General features: G+C 42.5%; 1 protein-coding gene across 1 annotated transcript; it reads right to left on the reverse strand.

Moving 5' to 3' along the window:
- Positions 1-7,684: 7,684 nt before the first annotated feature.
- Positions 7,685-13,527, reverse strand: LOC115789370 (eosinophil peroxidase-like). The gene is made up of 16 exons (XM_030742758.1): positions 13,480-13,527; positions 13,300-13,365; positions 13,110-13,197; positions 12,744-12,919; positions 12,413-12,545; positions 12,069-12,198; positions 11,480-11,686; positions 11,028-11,385; positions 10,653-10,813; positions 10,317-10,575; positions 10,060-10,230; positions 9,725-9,962; positions 9,361-9,572; positions 9,194-9,228; positions 8,617-8,793; positions 7,685-7,950 (listed from the first exon to the last, which is right to left on the reverse strand). Exons 2-16 carry the CDS (start codon positions 13,361-13,363, stop codon positions 7,942-7,944), a joined length of 2,418 nt encoding a protein of 805 aa, XP_030598618.1. The 5' UTR covers positions 13,364-13,365; positions 13,480-13,527; the 3' UTR covers positions 7,685-7,941.
- Positions 13,528-23,220: the final 9,693 nt, after the last annotated feature.

The following is a 23,220-nucleotide window of genomic DNA, read 5'->3' on the forward strand; positions in this document are numbered from 1 at the left end:
AAGCAGCGCATCACACAGACATAGCAGCAGATGCAAACCTTTCTGTGAATCCAGTTCTTTCTAGTCATGATGAATAATATGACCAATTTCTTTGAAATGTCTCTATACTGTCTTCATTAATCCTTATTCCTGCCAGATTAAAAAAAAAAAAAAGTCACGATATACTTTTCTCCTGACTGTTGGATGAACTCCCAACCAAACTCCAATACCCTGTGCCAGAAGCCTCTCCACTCATCCACATTTTTCATAGGAGAATTTCAGACCTAAACATGACTCTCTGACGGCCATGCAACGCTTTCTGGGAAATCATCTCCCACATATCCTCCCTCCACCCTCAGCCCTGTCTGCACTGGAGCTATGCTGAAAACGTGAAACACACATCACATGCATCTTATTTTCTAAAAGGGTCACAATTTGCCTATTTTGAGGAACCTCTGGTGATACTTGATATCTGCATTACTGTGTCTGGCGGCTGACTGCTGAACTCAAGCTCCTCTGCTGATAAATCCAAGTCATTTGCTGCAGCCTAGTCAAATCACTGCCCTGCTGGTAACACCAGATGCATAATGCATAGGTTGGGAAACTTAATCCACGGTTCTCTTCTTTTTTCTCTGCTTAGCAAACTAGGAAATTCTTTCTAGCATCTACACAAATGACCGCAGGAAGGCTGCTGCGAAACCACAGCAAACGGTCTCAAGGATTTTACAGCTTCTCATCACAAAGTTTTATGAGAACTACTGACTTAAAGGCAAAAGTTCTGGATTAGATTACATTATATATGCTTCCAACATGTACAAGTGCAATATATCTTGAAAAACAAAAGGTCCACAAGCAAGCAAAGTAGTTACACAACACATCTTGATTCATTTTAGTCAAGATGTGAAGAAAAAAGGGAAAAAAAGAACATTTAAAAAAGAGCTTAACTTCATGTGACACATGCTGGATAATAAATGCAGGAAGACATAAACACAAATGTGCTGTATCATGGGCCATTTATTGTCTCATTATTAGCTGGCAGATGACTGCAAACAATACTGGAGTGCTACATGCTGTTTTCTTACCTGAAGGAGTTACCTGATAGGCATATTCTACACCTGTGTCTTAAATTTATAAAACAAAACAAGAGAAGCAAAAAATGTTGCCGAAGCTAAAACCTCCTGCTGGGAGTTACCTTCAGCTGTATTGAGTTAAGTGGTGCTCATAGTGTCACAAAAAATGATAATAGCACCATTTAAAGCATTTAACCTTTACTTCAGGACACACACACACACACACACACACACACACACACACACACACACACACACACACACACACACACACACACACTTATTTCTGAAAGCTGCTCAGTCTTCTGAGAAATAACACTGGAGCAGTTTCTGCTTGTTATTATGGGGCTGCTGGGGTTTTCTCAAGGTTGCCTCATTGATTTTGATGATGATGATGATGATGATGATGATGATGAGGGAGCAATTGAAATTTCTCTTTCTCTGTTTCTTCTGTCTGTCCAAAAATGACTTGTGCCACTTGTGCACCATGAAAATCTCCCATAGTGCATTTTTGTTGTTGCTGTGTGCTGTGTTGTACACAAATGCATTCTCCATGACAGTTACCCCTGTACCCTTGTTTTAACAGACTTTTTTTTTTTTAATTTCACAACCAGTTTCATTTGGCTCTTTTTGAGCAATTACTCTTTGTTCTTCACATATCAGATCACCTTCACCACAGCAGCTCATCTACCTCCACAGCATCCTATCCCTAGCATTCTCCTCTGCACACCAACCCTCATTCACTACGTCCATCAATCTTGTCTGAGGTTGTCCTCTTTTCCTCCTGCCCGGCAGCTCAGCATTCAACCTACGTTTTCCAATATATCCACTAGCTCTACTCTGCACACGGCCAAACCATCTCAGCCTTGCCTCTCTAACCTGAGGTGTCCCTTCAAATCTGGTCTTAGTTTTCTTTAACTGCATAAATGGGTTTTGCCATCAGTGTCAAAGCTCAAAGTGTCACTACCACAATGCTGCTTCGTACAGCAAATTAACACATTTCAAAAGGTGAAAACATACAATGAAGGTATTTTTAGAAGTGTTGCACTTTACAAAGAAATTCTCACCCAATTGAATCTATAGCCAGATATTGCTGTTTTGGTGCGTGCATTCTACACTTTGTGAGGATTTATTAAAACCCTTTCAGTGACTCATCAGAGACCAAAAGTCACACCGAGATCTACAAAGTTGTAAACATTTTTATATGGGCTATACTGTAAATCATCCTCTCAGTGATAAAGCTCACAATGAAAGATGCCTTTGAATAAGACTTGTTCTTATGGAGATGTGGCTGTGTTTTCAAGCTTCCTCATCTGTCTGCCTCAGACTGTTCAGTCACCATTTAGTCAGACATAATTAGGAACCTCACTGAGGTTCTTTATAAAATTCCAAATGTAAGAAAAACAGGAATCATGGGCACACTTTTGCACAGAGAAACAGCGCCACACATACAGAGGCCCATCGCGTATAGGTGTAACGCGGTAACAGCCAATCAAATCGCAGCTTTTTGAGACTGGGGTTCGATTCCCTGACGGGGAGATAATACATTTTCTCTAACTTAGCACCACATGCAGTCACAAACTGGAGTCCCATTAGCTGTATTACATTGAGTACATTAAAATAGACCTTAGAATAAACTAAATAAACACAAGCAATTAAGCAAACACAACATCTGTTTAATAAATAAATGATCACATGCAAAATAAAGCCAAAATATGAATACTTTGCTAAACATTTATGAATTAAATGAACTAAATATACTGTACAGACTGAGATTGGGTTCAATTTAATGGTAGAGTAAACTGATTGAATCATGCTGTAAATTACAGTTAAGACAGCTGTATTGTTTTTGGATAATGACAGACACTCATCATCTCGCTGTCACGGGAGGTTTAAGCTTGTGCAAACTGTGAGTGCAAGTCAGAGCCAAATGAGTTTCATGAGCTTGAAAAAGTATATTCTTCACGTAGAGAATATATTTTATACGAGCTGATCTAAAACTAAAGATACAACTCATTTATCCAGATAAAGTAGAGGAACTTGGTTTTACAATAATCAGGATCAATAAGTATGGCAGTAAATGATGGAGAAATTGACTTATACGATAGCAAGAAAAGCAAGAAAAGCCACTGCTGTAGTGCAAATGTTGCTTGTTTGTCTTCTAGATGCAGTTTAGCTGCCTGACTTTCAGCTATTTAGGGTATTTTCCGGAATAAATCTGCTACAGATGTAGCTGCACGTTGACTGTGTTTTTGCTTTCAGGATGACTAACATACATTCTGCATACCAACAGTTATTCCAGAGAGTGAAAACTTTGTACACGTGTTCCTGGGTTGCCTCCTCTTCTCTTCCTTGGAACTCCAGAGAGACGGTCAGAACCAGCTGTACTAGGTCACTGATGTATTTTGTTCATGATTCATTGAAATTTCTCCTTGCTCCCGCCTCCGAGGGCAGCACAGTGTTTGCTCACACAGCTCGGAGACACATCTGTAAGGAATTAACCCAGTTCTTTTGTCCACATTGTTGGAATTCACCCCGGTTCCTGACTTTCTGGGCACCCATTTGAGCTAAAAGAATTTGAATAAATGCACGTCTGGGATGCAGAATATGGAGGGGGAACAGTCTCCTGCATAAGGATGCCACAGTGTAAAAAAAACAAAAAAGGGAGAAAAAAGATCCTTTCACAATGCTAAATTTATCAGAAAATGAACACCAGTTTTTAGTGCAATCACTGACTCAACATCTGCCCTTATGTCTGATTTTTTTTTTAGTGGAACCTACTACTATGATGTAATCCCACATTGCTACTTTGGTGACTTAAACAAGTCTTTAAAACCAGTTTAAAATCCAGCTTCAGTTTTACAATGAATATAACTTTCTATAATGTCTCCTGTATTCATTTTCATGTCATCGTGATGATCTCATCACAGTGAAAGGGGGACCACACACACACACGCACACACACACACACACACACACACACACACACACACACACACACACACACACACACACACACACACACACACACACACACACACACACACACACACTTAAAGCCTATTTGCTATCTCTTATTCCTAAGACTCCAACCTTCATTCCTTCAACAGTTTGCTTCTTCTGATCCCACCGTGCACAGTTTTCTACACGCTCGTGTTTACATATCTAGTAGTAGATTTCTCCTCCCTCATCGAATAAGGCTCAGCTCAGCTCAGACCTCTATGACAGAAACAGACAATTCAAATATTTTCTCCTCTCTCATAAATGCTGGGTTTCCATTACTCTTGGAGCACCCAAGCTGGGGCTTGCACTACACACATGCACACACACAAAGTCTGGTGGACTACGTGGCAATCTGCACATACACTGTAGTTTCTGTAACCAGGGGGGGAGGAGGAGGAGGCACGCTTTATCAAGACAAAATCCAGCAAACTTTACATTATGCAGTGGCTCATGCTGATTTATATTTCTCACCCCCAGAATCTCCTTTTATTCCGTGTTAAAGAAGTGATTATTTTATTTAATCAGTCAATAATCAGATAAGGAGCAGCTGTAACCAATAACACTACAAGTTACTGTTTGGTGAGCACATTGAACCTGCACTTTTATCAGCATCCCTGATCAGACTTGAACTGGGGTTTGCCTCTGCTATTAACACGATGTGAATTTTCAAATTTAAATGAACATACTTGGGGTACAACAACAAACAGCAACCACATCACTGAAGTGGCCAATGTCAGTCCAAAATGTGTGTTCTCTTTGCTCAGATGTTACCCGAGGAAAACATCTGACTCATTAGCTGCTAATGATCTGCAAGGTAATTGCTAACATTGCTGTTTTGTACTGAGCAGGTGGGGTACAGTTGATTTGTAGAGCCTTTTTTCACTGAGAACTACCTGAGAACTATGGGAGCAGTGAAAGTGAACAAAAACAACAAATTGAGGACGTGAGGGGGGCTGGGATGGCAAGACATGAGATGAAAAGCAATAAAGATCAGTAAAGCTGAGGGCAGCTGCAGTGGGGGTGAGGCAGCTGTGGAGAAAGCTTCCACTTTGTAATCATAGCCTAGTAAACCACTATTCATCCACCTTCATACTGTTTTATGTCATTCATCAAGAAAGAAAACACTAAGTTCAGTTTATGGACAGATTTGCTGAATTTTGCAACAGTTTGAGGGTTTCCAGAGCAGCAAAGTTTCAGAAACACGAGAATAAATGCACTCTTGGACTTTGAGGACGTTGTCTGGACTCAGCAAGAAAGTTTGGTGTCTGAATCTTGGTCCCTCATTCCCGTACAAGTTTGCATGTTTCTTCCCACGTTCACCCCCGTTTCCTCTGGATACTCCATTTTCCTTCCGCAGTGTGAACACATGCAGCCCAGGTGGGCTGGAAAACCTGCAGTAAGCTAACCACAGGTACAAATCTTAGCAAGTAAGTGTTAGTCCATCATTTCCATCACAACCAACTCATGATGGTCAGGTTCAGACTTCTGTGCTGTAGTACCTTTACAATAATAAAACTGCACACCTTGCAAATCAGCAAATAAACAAGATGTAATTTTTCCTCATTTACTTAAACAGGTCATGTAGGTGTTTCAGCTTTTCACCTGGTAACATAAACAGCCTGAAGGAGAACATTTCTGCAGCAGATGCACTTTGAAGCTTTGAGCTGAAATTACTTTCATAAAGGGGGGATGGTGTGCACAAACTGATTTTAAAAAATTAAGATATTATAAAAATTTATACTGCAAATGGAATTTTGCATAAAGTTTCTGAGACTTTAATTAAGGTTTGATGAAAAGACTGGATTTGATGAATTTTTTATTAATCCATGTCTGGGAGCTTTTTCACAGGTTTAGTATCAACTCTGCCTGATGACTAAAGCAAATATTTAAGTAGACAGTACTGTGAAAAGTCTTGAGGAACCCCCTCATTATGCTAAGAAAATGGGATATAGGTGCACATAGGGTCAAAATCTGATGGTACTTTTCTGCATTCATAATTCCATAAATTTTGACAAGCTCGCTACACTGGCTGAAGTGCAGCTCCAAACAATGACAGCGCCTCCCGCAGGTTTTACAGACGGCTGTTGTTTATCTCTCCTGACCTCCTCCATACGCATTGATGACAATCTTTTTGGATTCATCACTCCATCAGACCTGTGGCCACTGATTTTCAGTCCAGTTCTTGTGCAGTTTGGCATACCTCAGCCTTTCTCCCTGTTTCCCTTCCTTAAGAATGGGTTCTTGACAGCCACACTTTCACTGAGACCATTGCTGATGAGGCTTCAGTGAGCAATAGATGGATGAAATGAAGGGCCAGCTGTATCTCTTTTACTATTTCTTAAGAAGATGACTTTCAGCATGCTGAGAGATGCAATTTTTTTTTTTTTTGGCTAATAGTTCTTTCGGAATCACCTTGTTGATGCAAAAATACTATTTTTTGCCTGTTAAACTGTTTTATCTTTGGCATTTTTCAACTAATGGAACAAATGATGTGCTTGTGTGACAGGTTGCTAGAAACAAAGTGTCTAAAGATACAGTTTCAAATTGGTTCTGTTGTGTGTAGACACAACACTGGATCTTCACTTGAGTTAGATTTTTTATGCTTGAATGAGTCATAGGTCAGCATTAATTGGCTTAACAAACCAAAAGTACATTCCACTGAAATGGTCAGGTCCAAGGACTGCACTGAAAATTAGTGAAAAAGCAGCCAATGTCCAAAGAAATACTTCCAAAAAGTCTGGAGAACTGTTGCTCAAGACCACTTTAAAAAGTTACAGTAAAGTCTACTTTGAAACAAAATATACAGAAATGAGGGGTGACTTAAGACTTTTTCAGAGTACTGTGCTTTTTGCACGGTACTGTAAATCTGTACATCCAAGTTTTCTGCTTCACCTATGATACTTTAGAAAGTTAAATAGCTCCACCTACAGGACATATAGAGCAAGAAAACGTTTACAGATTACTGCATTTTAATCCATGATTTGCTGAAGTTAAACTGGACAACATATCTTTTCTTAGCACAATCTGTAGTTTAATGGCACTTCCTAAGATAAAATCAGTTAGAATAGGCAGGTAACCTGGTATAATTTTCCTTTAACAGTTTTGGTTAAAATGATGTGTATCTGAAACACTATATGATTACTTATGAGGGGAAAACATGCTGAAACTGATATAAACACTGAGAAAACCATCAGGTGAAACCCAAGGGAATTAAGGTAATTAAGAAAAGTGTCTTGAGAATTTGCAGTTCACACCATAAATAATTTCCTTTGTCTCATTAACAAGAAGCCAGGAGCACAAAGATTACTTCAGCTCAGTTTCTTTATTGAATGCATGCTACAACATAAGATGGACAAGCTGTATTGAAGTTCTCTAAACAAAGGAAAAATATATAACAGTTTCAAGGCATTCAAAAAATAATACTAGTAAATCCCATCATCCAACCTGAGAAATTACTAATTTTATACAGTAGACTGCATGCTGTAACAGGGCCAAACATATCTGTTGAAATCACATTTAACATTTTTAAGCTTCTTGCTAAAATTCAAAGACTCAAATGTGTGCAGTTGTATAATGTGGCCTAACCTAGCCATAAAGAAAAGAAAAGAAAAGAAAAGAAAAAAAAGCTATATTTTCTCCCTAATAATGCTCTTTTTTTTTATGACCTAATTAATGTAAGGAAAATGCAGTTCAGTGTTTTTGTCATGAGAGGAAGCTGTGGTCACAACGCTGGTCTCAAGCGACAGTTGGCCTCCCATTCTCAGCTGAAGCACCGCTCCTCCGATGACCAGCACTGAACTCCCTGACAGATGTAGATGTAAATAGGGTGATGGGAACAAATGATTCTCTCTGAAGATGGATGTACTCAGGCAAGAATGCTGGAGAAGTCCTACTGGAACTAAAGAGAAACAACAATGTAAATCACTTCAGAATACTCTAAACATGTATTGAATATTGCAGGCTTTTAGTTATTTACAATTCCAGCTCTGACTCAATGCAATTATCTCCGAGGATTATCTGGGACAACTTTTCTCAGGTCAAAACAAAGCAATAAGAATGCAGACTGAGTTTCTAAGCATCACATATGTGAAACAAATTTTTAACCTCATGTCTGCTACAGTTAACAGCTGTTTTCAATAAGGTCATACAAAAAAAAATTGGTTGATATTCATTCTTTTCATTTTGCCCACTTTGAATTATTTTTTTTTGGCCACAGCATGCTTTTATCAGCAGTGGAGAGAGACAGAAAATGGGGAAAGATACACGGGCATATTGGCAACAGGCCAGAACTCGAACCCGCACCGCCCGCTCCGCAACATGGCATTTGTATGTGGTCACCAGCTTCACCACTAAGCCACCCGGGAGCCCCTTTGAATGATTTTTTTATGTATAATATTCCTGCTAAACCAGCTTTGTAAATATGTTCTCTAAACACATTTAGATTCTATATTTAATATTTAAATATATTTAAATATTTTGAGCTATTTATAAAACACTCAGTATTGTAAATCCTGTAGAAAAGGATGAATTGACAGTGGCATAATAAGATAAGAGAGGAGAATACCTCATTGCCCTGAGGGTCTTCAGTGATGTCATTGCCCTGAGGGTCTTCAGTGATGTCATTGCCCTGGAGGTCTTCAGTGATGTCATTGCCCTGGAGGTCTTCGGTGATGTCATTGCCCTGGAGGTCTTCGGTGATGTCATTGCCCTCAAAGTCCTGGTTTTCTGCCTCGTTCAGATCCTGGATATCAAGAATTTTCAGACGTTAAATGAAAAAAATCTGAATGTATCAGTAAACTCTAAATGTTTGTTTTATGTTTTTGTAGGTCAGATTTACCAAGATGTGAAGAAAATGGACTGATACTTTTATAGCACTTTTCTAATCAATTTGAGCACTCAAACCACTTTCTTACCACAAGCCCCATTCACACAAGTGCTTTTTTCTACACCTACACCTGGATGCATTGGTGTGTGAGTATGGGGTTCGGTATGTTGCCAGGGACACTTCAACAGGCAGGTTGGAGAACCCAGGGATCAAACAACTGACTGATTGGCGGATGATGCGCTATACCTCCTGAGCCACAAGGCATGTAAAGACGTGTGAGTGCTGTGACTAGCACGTGTTAGTGATTAATACTCACCTCTGCTTCACGGAATCCAAAACATCCAGGTGCACCTGAAAGATCAAACACCATGTTACACAAAGGCTTTCATACAACAGAAAGCATAAAAATCATCAGGTTAGACCACAGTGTGTGACAATTCACTGTGAAATTGGTGCTGAGTGTTTGTTCCAGTGTTGTCTCACCTGAGCTGCATTGTCTGTCCCGCCAGGCAGCCAGATTCAGGCGAGGCACCAATGAGCACGACACGAGGCGGTTGCTTCTTGACATGAGACTGAAGGCATCACGGGTGACAGATTGAATCCCAGTGTTGTCACAGATAATACTGGACAACGTGACACGAGACAGAGCATTTCTCTGCTGTGCGGTGAAGACACCTGACTTCTCGTACCAGAGCCTGAGAATTTTACAAATAAAGACTGTGACCTTGTACTTTCACTGGGTTTATGTTAGTTTTCTAGAAACAAAAGAAGCACATTGATGATCTGAGATATAAATTATAAAAACCATATCCAAGATTGGATTGCGAGTATTCAGGGACATACAGACCTGTCACCCTGGCGGATCCTCTGGAACTGGGTTGCGATGAGGCAGGCAAACAGAGGCCCGACACGGCCACCTTGCACAAATGGCTCTGCAACACCTCCGAGCCAAACATCAATGTTGTCAGGGGTTCCATAGAGCTCCAGGAGCCTGCGGGCCAGATTGTTGTTGTTCAGGACCTGACCCAGCTCTGCCTCATTCCTGGGCTGAGACAGACCACAGAACCTGCGCCAGGCGTTGTAGCCTGAAGGAGTAAAAGATATAAAGTTAGCACAGTTGAGCACAATCATAAAGTGATGAAACACTAGAAGGAAAAACATGAACGCGAATGAGGGATGTACCAGGGATGCCATGGTCACGCCCTCGCTGCATGTTGAGAGAACCCAGGTCCAAGGCTATATGCTGTACAAACTGAAACAGCTTCTCTCTCAGAGCGTTCACCAGCATGTGATCCTGGGTGTTCAGTTTAGCAGGCTGGCCGATCAAACCACGCAGCAGAGGGTCAATTCCACCTGGAAACAGAAGAGAAAAATTAGTCTGACAGTTTGAGACAGAAGAGAAAAAACAAAATCCAACAGGTTTTCTTCATGTAACTCACCTTCAAAAGCAATTCTCCAGGGTGTGAAGAAGGCCTTAAACAGGGGCACACTGGGGAACTGAGGATGCTCCCTGAAGCTTGCATCCAGACGGGATAAAACTGGTTGAATGGCTAAATGGGCGAATCGGTAAGCTGCAGTTGCAAAGACGTTGGAGATGCTGGGGTCAACGTTTGGATTGTAGCCTGGGTAGCGGCCAAGCTGTCTGTGCACTGCATCAATACCAACGATGTGTGGCAGGTAGTCTCTGAACACGAACACCTGAGAAAGACAGGGATTTAATTTGAGCAAATGTCACATGATAGAGAATATAAAAGCTGACTCTGAAGTTTAACTACCTGTGTGTAAGCACCCATGATCTTGCGCGTCTCTTGGTAGAGCGTCTCACTGTCCCAGTGTGGGTTTAGCCTCTTCAGTGCACGAGCAAGGCGGTTATGCTCACGTAAAAACAGTGTGTGAATGGATGTCAGAGCAATGTTTTCATCCACACGGGGATCACCTCACAGACAGAAATAAAACAAGCATCACATTTTTGAACATTGATTAGATTCTAAATTTAGAGCAGCTTTAAAGAGCAGTAATAACTGAGCTGCCACTTCAGGTATTGGAAAAATAAAACTAATGTGCCAAAAACGGCAGTTCTTTGAATGACCACTTGAGGCTGATTCAAAAAGTGAGTCAGCACAAATGAAAAAACTCCTGAGATGACTAACCTGCAATGAAACAAGGAATCTCCCTGGCGTTTGTATCATTGGTGACTCTTCTGCGAGTAGCACACATTTTCACCTGGAGACTGTGGAAGGGCAGCAGCTCACGCCCGTTATCTCTGAACTCTGTATTCACCCGCAACAAGCCACCATTGTCAGTGAGATTGCGAAGAGTCAGCGCGAGCTTATCCTCAGAGCCGTACACCTGACTGAGATCGAGGAAGGCTGTCAGTGCGTTGATCTGCTCTCTCTTGTTGGGCTCTCCACCGAAATTCAAAGCACTGTATCCTGTCCCGCAAGCGGGGGCGGATCTGAATGAAGGGATGCACTTTGACAACGGTGAGCGGGGGTCCCCGGGAGGAAGCTGTTTATAGACAAGAGAAAGTGAGTGAGAAAACCACCGGTCACATAGAGTGAAAACAACACGTCACCATTTGGATTGTTGTTTCAACACTAACCGGGATGGGGATGCACGGCTCAGTGCTCTCACAGCTCTCCTCGCAGTTCACCCCATTGCTGAAGGAGCGGATGCTGGGCGAGAAGGGTGTGAAGGTGAGATCGTGGTCATTCCACTGACCAAACAAGGTCACCAAGTGAGAGTACTGTGTGTCACTAGACACGTCTGCGTCTGCCGTGCTCAGGATATTGTTGGACACTTGTCGCACCTGAGAGTGAAGAAAAAGAACGTACAAGTTTTGATATAAAAACTGGCTTTTATATTCATCCAAATTATATGGTAAATGGACTGGTTCTTATAAAGTGTTTTTCTACTCGTGCACTCAAAGCACAGTTCTTTATTCACTCTTTCACACCCATTCAGACAAGTACTTTTTTCCACACCTAAGTGCTTTCTATCTAACATTCACACTCCGACAAACTCATAAGAAAGCAACTTGCGGTTCAGTATCTTGCCCAAGGATACTTTGGCATGCACACTGGAGCAGCCAAGGATCAAACTACCAACTACAGTACCAATCTTCTGATTAGTAGATGACCTACTGCTGAGCTACAGCCAACCCTGATTAAATTCTGACATATCTGTCCTACCAGTGGAAGCAAGAAGTTGTTGAATTTCCGGGTTCTGTTCCATCCTTTGGGTTGGGAGATGCCGTCGTCATATTCAGCAGGCAGCCAGCGGGTGAAGGGGGTGTTGGAGGCACCGAGGCGAGGATTGTTTCTGAAAGAAAACAAAAAAACCCACCATGTTTAGAAACACAACTTGAGAAACTCCAAGGGAAGTGCACACATCTTCTGCGATTTACAGTCTCAAATATTCAGGTGTATTAGATGAGCATGTTCAAGTTTTATATTATATGTTGGAATTTTAGAATAGTGTTCAATAATTTCATAAAAGAAGTGCTGCAGGAGTTATAATACAGGGTTTCTCTTACAGGTTGTTGCAGACGCTGGTGATTGTGCGGTACTTGTTGAGGTTTGGTGTGGTGACGCACTGCGGTGCTTTGACTCGAACTGCACATCCAGTTATTTCAGCAAGTTTTTCCAGATCCTCGGGAGTGAGCAAATCTGAAAAATGTCACATAAATATTTAATGGATCCACAAAGCATTGGCAGCTTCACATGTCTAGTTGTGAATTAAAGCTTTGAAGTGCTCAGTTGTGTCTGCATCACGAAACACAAACCCCCTCAGGATGTGAACCAAACCAAGAAAAGTTACTGCAAACACTGTGCATGTTGTCTCTGTGTATGTGCTGCATGTCTGACCTGTTGCATTGAGTGAGCGCTTGTGCACATGATGCACCCTCTCCTGCAACAGACGGATGGTTTGTGCCATGTAGTCTGCGGATCTCACAGCTAAGCGTGTGTCACCGCGAGGCTGCTTCAGGAGTCGAAGGGCATCGTGAGGACTCACCACGTCCCTGCGGACTCGTCTCAGACTCCTGGAGGGGGGAAAGCCACATAGTTGAAGAAGAAGGTGGAACCTGGAGGTCTGTTTGGAGATTTCACAACTTCTTCTTCTTTTTCTTTCAACTGATGAGTTATGCTGTTACTACTGGCTTAAAAGAAGCAGCTTTTCACTGTGTAGCTGTGCAGGTTTACTTTAAAAGAAAGCCTATGAGATGAACTTACTCTTCTCTGGAGTACTTGTATGCATCATCCACAATTTTCCTTGCTTCTTCAAAAGATTGCTGAAGGAAAGGGCTGCCAAGATATTCACCTGCAAAGAAATAAAGAAAATCAACAACCTTATGATGTGACGGGGAAAAAGAAATCAGTTAAGCATGAATATTACTGAACAAACAGCAGTGTGAAGACTTACCTGCTGGTTTAAGCTGAGCAGGCACCAGGCAGATGCCCAGCATAAACAGGACAGAAAAAAGCATTTCTGAAACAAAATAAAAATAAAGCCAGTCAAAGAACAAAATGAAACATAATTGTATTTTCTTTCTTAAATTCATGTAATGTTAAGTATATCCCAGAAAAGAAAACATCTTGTTACCTGTGAAGGTTTTGGATGCTCTCTCAGGGTTTCAGATGCTCTTTGAAGCTAGAGGTAGTGCATCACACGTACTCAGCCTCTTTATATTGTATGAGGGACTGGAGGCCTCGCCCCAGAGGGTAGAGGAGGTGAAGATACTATCAGTAAAGAGTGCTTCCTTCTTCCTTCTATACTTGTGGCAGGAAATGTTTTTTTTTTTTTTTTTGCTCTAATCATTTATTGCCCTTGGTCAGCTGGTAGGCTTGATGATCATTTTTAGGAAACAATATAATAAATTGCCATCTATGTGCTTGTGGCGGTTGTCACCTTGGCGGTAGTCAGAAATATACAATTAATTACTGCAGTTTGTTTTAGCATGATCTGAAGCCATTGTGTATATATATTGTTCTATTTAATCATAGTAATCTTCTGAGACTCTGCAGCCCTCTATGGAGACTTTACATTTGGCTTTTCTGCACCTTATGCTTCTTTCTGCTCAACACAAACCTGTTGCATCCCAAACAATGGAAATAATGGCAGTAGAAAGAAATAAGAAAAGGGCTGATATGCAACAATGGCCCCTATGTAGATGTGAATCCAGCACATTGTAGTTCACGGTTATCACCTTCAGCTTTGGCCATGAGGGAAAAACCCACTAGATTTCCTTTTTTGGTTTTATAAATAAAAGTTGGACTGCGCTGGGTTGGGATCGATGTTAGTGTTGTCTCATGGATTTAGTTCTTATAAAAAGGCTTTGAATTATTTACAGGGGAGTCTTTTTGTTTCGCTTTAGCTTGTGGTTACTGGCCTGCAGCATTACAACACAGAAACGAAAGACCTTGAGAAAGATTTTTTTCTATTAAAAACAGAAATCAAAAATATTAATAAACACTAAGCATAAAAGCTTTTCAGCAATTGTTTTTTTCCCTGTTTTTTTCCTTTAGGCATCCTGAAGTTAGAAGTTCAGATCAGTGCAGTATTAGCTAAAAGCCACAGAGGAACAAGTAAATAAGTAATAGGTTATATTTGTGACACCCAGTTGGGCAATGAGGAAACAGAGACAGAAATACGGTCAAACATAGGTTTCGGGCGGGGACTCTTGTAGCTTTTGTATATACAATGACTTTGTTTCATTTGCCACAGAAACCTGTGACACTGTGGATAACAACATGAGGAACAATTCTGAGTGAAGACCATAAACCTGGATAATAAAAACTGTGCAACTAGTGGCATGAATACCATGTTTATTCTACTCAAGCTCAAGGATTAGCTGAATAACGTGACTCATGATGGTGTAAGATGGAAAAACACATTTCAGATAGACTGACAGACTCTGGCCATAAAATAATAAACTTCACATTTCAGTTGTTAGAGTACAGGATTCCTAGAAGGTGTGTATTTGGAACTAATCCCACATGTTTCGATACTTCGATGGTATTTATACACTGCAGCTTTACCACACTAGGGTTGGATGCACACAAACCATCTTATTTTATCAAAATTATTTAATGACTAGTTTGAAATCATGTGACCTCATTTGAAAAAATTGAGAAATGGGTCTTATAGTCATGTGAAAAAAAGTATAGCCTCTTTCAAGGTTTTCAGAGCATAATAATAATAATAATAATAATAATAATAATAATAATAATAATAATAATAATAATAATAATAATAATAATAATTATATATATATAAAATCATCTTATCAGGAACTAAATAAGGTAAACACAAAGACAAATGACTTATTACATCATGTCACTGTTTATTTTACAAAAACAAGCCAAAAGGCAGATGTTTTAGACGTTTGCTGGTCTGGAGCATTCAGGTGTGTGCTGTCAATATTTGGTAACTGTTCACTATATCCACAAGTCAATTGCTAATCATGTTGTTTGGTACTGAGCAGGTGGGGCACAGCTGATTTGTACAGCCTTTTCACTGAAAACTGCCTAAAAATTGTGGGAGCAGTTGTTAAGCCGTGTTTTTTTTTTTTATTATTTGTGAAGGAAGACATTTAAATCACTTTAGTTTAAAACATTTAATATTAAAGAATCAGAGGACATCACATGTACACGGGCAGAAAAATCACAGGCCATCGAAGCAGCTGGCTGTGACTCCCCTCTTAAAAGGGTGTAGATTCTAGGCTAAACATAACACTTTATACTACCACTATCTACAAGCACTATCAATTCAAAACAGATGGAGAGAGCCATGGTTTAGACTTGGCCTTCTCATATTGGTTTGTCCAGTGGCTGGTTCCGGCCTCATGGCACAAGCTTCTTCTAATCAGCAATATGAACCCTGTAAAAGAAGCACATGCCTTCCTGCCCTCACATGTCCCTAATCATGACATGGCAGTTTTATTGTACCTAACAACAGGGTGATGTGACCTATACACACTTAGACACAGACTTTGATTTTTTTGGGAAAACCTTCAAGGATAAGATAAACTTATTTTTCTCCAAGACTGGGAAGGCCATAAATAAGATAAACATATCTTCCAAAGGCTGTGAAGTTAGTCTGGTGACTACTGATCCACCATCTGTCTGCTCTCTATCTGCTACAGCCACTACTTATTAATTCATTTTCTGCAGTTTACTTTTAAGCATTTGTCATTTATTTATTGAGTAAATAAATAAACCCAACACAATAAAAGTGGGGCAGCACGGTGGCGCGGTGGTTAGCTAGAATACCATCTAGAAGGCCTGGGTTCGATTCCACCATGGCCCAGGCCACTCCCTCTCTGTGTGCATGCTCTCTGGCTTCCTCCCACAGTCCAAAGACATGCATTTACTGGGGTTAAGTTCATTGGAAACTCTAAATTGCCCATAGATATGAATGTGAGTGTGAATGGTTGCATGTCTCTCTGTGTTATCCCTGCAACAGGCTTGTACAGGGTGTACCCGGCCTCTCACCCCATGCCAGCTGGGATAGGCTTAAGATTAAGATTAAGATTAAGATAGTGTTTATTTGTCACATGCACAGTTATACACAGTACAATGCACAGTGAAATGTATTTTGTACCTGCAACCATATATACACACACATATAAATAAGAAGAATAAAAAAAAAAAAAAGTAATTCACACTATACTCTATATACTATACACTATACACACTTTTATAAATTATAATATTTACATTGTGCAATAATGGTCCAGTTAGGGCTCAGAGTTGAGCAGACGGATGGCTTGTGGGTAAAAACTCTTCTTCAACCTTTCAGTCTTAGTCCTCAGGCAGCGGTAACGCCGGCCTGATGGGAGCAGGGAGAAGAGAGAGTGTCCAGGGTGGCTGGGCTGTTTTAGGATCTTCATGGCCCTCAGCCTGCACTGCTTGGTGTAAATGTCCTGCAGGTTGGGGAGGGTGGTTCTGATGGTCCGTTCAGCTGAACGAACCACCCTTTTTAGGGCCATGAAGTCCTGCTTGGTGCAGTTTCCCATCCAGGTGGTGATGCTCTCGATGGTGCAGGTGTAAAAGTTCCTGAGCACCTTGAGTGGGAGCTTGAAGTCTCTCAGCCGCCTGAGGAGGTAGAGACGCTGTCTGGCCTTCTTCACAGTGATGTTTATGTGATGAGTCCAGGACAGGTCCTGTGAGATGGTCACTCCCAGGTATTTGAAAGTGTCCACTCTTTCCACCTCAGCACCACTGATGACAAGTGGATGGTAGTCCCTCTGCTGCTTCCTGCTGAAGTCCACGATCAGTTCCTTTGTTTTGCTGACGTTGAGCAGGAGGTGGTTCTCCTGGCACCAGTTCTCCAGGCGGGAGACCTCTCTCCTGTAGGCTGTCTCCTCATTGTGAGAGATTAGTCCCACAACAGCAGTGTCGTCAGCAAACTTGATGATGACGTTGGACTCTGACTTGGCCTCGCAGTCATGGGTGTACAGTGAGTACAGCAGAGGGCTGAGCACACAGCCTTGGGGGGATCCAGTGTTGAGGGTGAGGGAGGATGAGGTGAGGTGACCCACTCGTACCACCTGTGGTCTGCTGGTCAGGAAGCTGTGAACCCACCTGCACAGGGATGGGCCCAGGCCCAGGTCCAGCAGCTTAGAGACCAGCCTGGAGGGAACTATGGTGTTGAATGCTGAGCTGTAATCTACAAACAGCACTCTCACATAGTTCCCTCTTACCAGTGTCTATGTGTGAAAGGGTCTTGTGGAGGAGGAAGGATATGGCGTCATCTGTGGATCTGTCTGGCCGGTATGTAAACTGTAGTGGGTCGAGGGTGGTGGGCAGTGAGGAGGTGATGAATGTCTTGATGAGTCTTTCAAAACACTTCATCACCACAGAGGTGAGCACTATGGGCCTGAAGTCATTGGGGCTGCTGGGGTGTGGTTTCTTTGGGACAGGGACTATGATGGACTTTTTTTTTTTTTTTTTTTTTTTTTAAAGCCTGTCATGTCTGGTAGATCTTGCAAGCAGAACTGTGATCTGAATGCGTTGTTGTGCCAAACATATTTGCTATTTCAAGATGAGCTCTATAGGTTCTCAATAGGCTCTTCTTGTTGATGTTTTAACCCTTTATTTTATTTATCTGAGTTATTTTTCCACATACTATGTAACAGCCAGAGCTGACAGGCTGAAGAAGAGGAAAATAAAGAGAAGAAAAAGGGAGAGAGAAAGGGAGCAAAAAAAAAAGGGGAAAGAGCACAAGTCTATTAATCAGATAGTTCATCACTTTAACATATAAAAAAATACTATCAATACTTGCAAAAATAAATTTGTGTGTGAAAAACAAAACTAACAAAGCATGTTACGCACACCAACAATTTTGTTGAGTTGTGATTGAGTGGGCGTTTGTGTCTGTGTCATGTTTGTGTCTGTGTCATGGAACGTACTTACCAATGAGGGCAAAACGCTGCAGCTCCACCCATCAGAAGCCAGAGGCAGGTACGGAAAGCCCCCGGAAACCCAGGCCACCAGCAGCCCACCAAGAGCCAGGAAGACCCCCGGCCACTCAGTCCAAAGACAACCGCACACCTACCCCAGCAGACGGGAGAGGGTGGTCTCAGACGGAGCCCCCCCCAGTCGAGGAGCGAGGGCTCCAGGGAACCCAAGGCGATGAGAAGCCAGCCCCCCCCCAGCGGCCAGCCCCCTGCACTGGCTGGCGGCAGGGCTCCCGGGCCCACGGCACCCAAGGACCGCCCGACCCTCCACCGAGCCCCCCCCCACGCCGAAGAAGCCAACGCAGCCCCGCACCGCACCCCCAAGGGGGGCAGGCCAGCACCCACGCCAGAACACCCAGCCCCACCCAGGAACCCCGAGGCACCCCCATCCCAGGGGGGTAGGGGGGAGGAGGCAACCAGCAAGGAGCGGCCAGGAGGCAAGGCACAAGGCCCAGACCCAGGTCCAGCCATACATACAAACACACCCAGACACCCGTGTACACATTTATACACAGATACTCATACATGCCCATACATACTTACCCACACACAGATATGCCATACATACACATTCACTCACCCACCCATACTCACGGAGACGGTGACAAATACACAAAGACACACATTCATCCATAGCTACCCACCCTCTGAAGGCGGGGCAAGTGGAAACCACCCCAGGGCCAACAGCGACCCGAGGACGCCACCAGCCCGGTCCCCAAGGAACCACCCGACCCCTACCCCGGGCGAGACGCAAGAAATCGGGGTGTAAGATGACCCATCCACCCCTCCTCCTCCCCAACTTGTAGGTCTATGTGTTAATGTTTGTGAGTGAATGAGGTGTATAGGGTGCAGTTAAAATTGAGGGGACAGTTATGCCACAAGCGCCAACTGTTGGTCGTCAGTGCTTGCCCACACTGCCCCCCCAAAACCCTCCATGTCTAAAGTGCAAATAAAATTTGGAGACAGACAGTGACGAGGATCCGAGTGGGGCCACCTCAGCGGCCCATCTCATCAACCTCTGAGTAACATGCCTGCCCCAAAGGTCCTATGTGTATCAGGTTGTAAGTGTGTATGTGTTGTGAGTTATAATGACTAAAGTGCAATTAAAACGGAGAGGCAAGTGGTGGTGCAGCTCTCCACGTGGCCTCTCCATCCTACATCTGTGAGTGATGTGTATTCTGTGTGTGTGTGTGTGTGTGTGTTTGTGTATGGGGAGGGGGAGGGGGGGGGGGCATATGACCAGGAAGAATCCTGGAAGAAGAGAGCCAGCTGTCCGCTGGCTCAATAGGCACCCCGACCTCCCACACCCCAGCACAGGGCAGGGGGAGGTGAGCCCGGGGCCGCGGTGACAGCATCCCGGAGCACTGCAGCACCCGAGGTTGGCGCCCTCGCCCCCACTGCAGAGGGCGGCCCGCTCCCCCTAGATGATGGACTTTTTAAAGCAGGTGGGAATCACACACAGTTTCAGTGAGAGGTTGAATATCAGTGTAAACACAGGTGCCAGCTGGTCAGCGCAGGTCTTAAGGACACGTCCACTAATACCGTCTGGTCCAGCCGCTTTCCTGGTGTTTACACGTCTAAACGCCCTCCTTCAGGCTTCAGCCTCCCCACGACCGTGAACGGGGTAAGTGGAAGTGAATGGATGGATGGACAGTGAAAGTGGCAAACTGGGGGTGTGAGTGGCAGCTGGGATGGCAAGACACATGATGAAAAGCAATAAAGGTCAGTAATGACTTTGTAATGATAGTAAATCACTATTCATCCACTGTCATACTATTTTCATTCATCAAGAAAGTAAACACAAAATTCAGTTTATGGACAGATTTGCAGAATCTTGCAACAGTTTGAGGTTTTCTGGTGCAACAAAGTATTAGAAACAGATTTGCAGAATCTTGCAACAGTTTGAGGGTTTCTGGCTCAACAAAGTATTAAAAACATGAGAATAAATGCACTGATGGACTTTGAGGATGTTGTCAGCACTCAGCAAGAAAGTTTGGAGTCTAAATCTTAGTCCCTCATTCCCGTACAAGTTTGCATGTTTCTTCCCAAGTTCACCCCTGTTTCCTCTGGATACTCCATTTTCCTTCTGCAGTGTGAACACATGCAGCCCAGGTGGGCTGGAAAACCTGCAGTAAGCTAACCACAGGTACAAATCTTAGCAAGTAAGTGTTTGTCCATCATTTCCATCACAACCAATGCATGATGGTCAGGTTCAGACTTCTGTGCTGTAATACATTTACAATAACAAAACTGCACACCTTGTAAATCAGCAAATAAACCAAGATGTAATTTTTTCCTCATTTACTTAAACAGGTCATGTAGGTGTTTCAGCTTTTCACCAGAACATTTCTGCAACAGATGCACTTTGAAGCTTTGAGCTTACTTAAAAAGAAACAATAAGACATTACTTTCATAAAGTGGGATGGTATGCACAAACTGATTTAAAGAAATTAAGATATTATAAATTTAAAAAAGGGAAAGATTTAATCAATGTCTGGGAGGCCAGTCAAGTTCTTCCACACCAAACTTGCTCATTCATGTCTTTGTGCACTGGTGCACAGTCATGTTGGAACAGGAAGGGGTCATCCCCAAACTGTTCCCACAAATTTGGGAGCATGAAATTTTTGAAAATGTCTTGGTATTCTGAAACATTAAGAGTTCCTTTCACTGGAACTAAGGGGCCTGAAAATCTCCTGAAAAATAACCCTGCACCATGATCCCTCTCCACCAAACTTTATAATTGGCACAGTGCAGTCAGAGAAGTACCGTTCTCACACAACTTGAGAAACCACCAAACCCAGACTCATCCATCAGATTGCCAGACAGAGAAGCGTGATTCATCACTCCAGAGAACACATCTCTGCTGCTCTAGAGCCAGTGGTGGTGTGCTTTACACCACTGCATCCAACACTGTGCATTGTGCGTGGTAATGTAAGGCTTAGATGCAGCTGCTCGGCAATGGAAACCCATTCCATGAAGCTCTCTACACACTGTTCTTGAGCTAATCTGAAGGCCACATGAAGTTTGAAGGTCTGTAGCAACTGACTCTGCAGAAAGTTGGTGACCTCTGTGCACACTGCGCCTCAGCATATGCTGACCCCACTCTGTGATTTTTTTGTGGCCTACCACTTTGTGGTAGTTACCGTTGTTCCCAATCACTTCCACTTTGTTATAGTACCACTAACAGTTGACTGTGGAATTGGTTCATATTGGTTCTGTTATAAGTAGATATAGTACTGGATCATTGATTGAATTAGTTTTTTTTTTGCTTTAATGATTCACAGGTCAATATTAAGTGGCCCAAGAAACAAAAAGTACATTCCACTGAAATGGTCAGGTACAAGGAGTTGGAACTGGAAATAAGAGAAAAAGTAGCCATGCTGATTGCTGAAACTGATTTAAAATACTGAGAAAGAGAGGGTCATGTGATGCGGAGAGAGTAGGAGCGCAGGAGCTGAGCTCCCAAGCTAGCAATATTTTTTTGGCATATTTGAGGCATATTAATGCAGCTAAGACAGTACAAAGTCAAGAGATATGTCACTGCGTGAACTCTGGGGAAAGACGCCAGACAGTAAGCGGATTCTGCGAGTGAAAAATCGAAGAATTCAGTCGAACCAAGAAGCTAACAAGCCTGACAAAATGGTGGAGAAGGAGGACATTGACAGTCTGGTTGACAAGGTAAGTAAGGGGGTCTTTGTTAAGCTTAGCTCCAGCTTGGACCCAAAACTCGACCAAATAGCCAAGTCTGTAAATTCAGTGTGTGAAAATGTGAAGGTGATAGAGCAACGAGTGGAGGACGCGGAACAAAGAATATCCGACACGGTGGATACAGTGACTGAGCTACGAGCCAAACTGGAGCCCACCAAGGTACAGCTGAGAGAGGTCATCAACAGGATGGAGGACCATGAGAATAGATCCAGACGTGAGTGTAACGAGGTGAAAAAATCCTTCAGAGCGTTGAGTTTTCCCTACAGGATGCTTTTCCCTGCCGCGCTACGCATCTCACACAATAATAAAGTTCATCTCTTCAAAACTGCACCGGAGGCCCAGAGGTATATGAAGGAGATATAGAAAACGGGGATATGATGGACAAATGAACAAATATCGTTACATATTCGGTTCTTTATGTTGAATTCTAAACAGAAGACGGCGGTTTTGTTTGAACTGGTTTAACAAAATTATTCTGCATAGCTTAAAACTGTAGTTTAAAGGATGTTGCTTAATTTTCTGCCTTTGTAAAATAATCGAGATAACATGCAAGGGTGGGATCTCTGGCTCTTCCTACTAATAAGGCTCAGGTGAAAGAAGAGGAGGGGCTGATGCTGGAAGAGGGGAGATTTCACATGCACCCCAAAGTTAGGTTAAAGTTACAGCAGGTCCGTGTGTTTTTTGTGTCGTTTCTTTTTTTCCCCCTTTTTTCTAGTTTTCTAGGTGTAAGTTTAGGTGCCTTTAAGGAAGGGAAGTCTCATTCCACTAATAAAAACGGGTAAAATAATCTTAGGTAACATAAAAATGGGAGCAGGAACAGCCAAAAGTCAGATATGAACAATATCAAACTCTGCACTTTTAATGTTAAAGGGATACATCACCCAATAAAATGTAAAAAGATATTAAGCTTTCTAAAAAAGGAAAAGATACAAATTGCATTTCTTCAGGAGACCCACCTGGTAGATAAGGAGCACTCAAAACTTAAGCGAGAACGGGTAGGCCAGGCCTTCTATTCCTCCTTCTCCTCTAATAGCAGGGGGCGTAGCCATATTGATACACAGAGCGGTCCCTTTTGTGCTTGAGTCTTATAAACAGGACTCTGAAGGCAGATACATCCTAATTTGAGGGTTCGTTTGGGGTATGCCTATTAGATTGATGAATATTTATGGACCTAA

This window comes from Archocentrus centrarchus, chromosome 12 (genome assembly GCF_007364275.1).
Source record: "Archocentrus centrarchus isolate MPI-CPG fArcCen1 chromosome 12, fArcCen1, whole genome shotgun sequence".
Lineage (NCBI taxonomy): Eukaryota > Metazoa > Chordata > Actinopteri > Cichliformes > Cichlidae > Archocentrus > Archocentrus centrarchus.

Coding starts and splice junctions, on each gene's coding strand:
- LOC115789370 (XM_030742758.1), bottom strand. CDS start 13,363: ATGCTTTTTTCTGTCCTGTTTATGCTGGGCATCTGCCTGGTGCCTGCT. Junction 13,198..13,299: donor TGCTCAGCTTAAACCAGCAG/GTAAGTCTTCAC, acceptor ATTTCTTTGCAG/GTGAATATCTTGGCAGCCCT. Junction 9,229..9,360: donor GGACAGACAATGCAGCTCAG/GTGAGACAACAC, acceptor TTGATCTTTCAG/GTGCACCTGGATGTTTTGGA.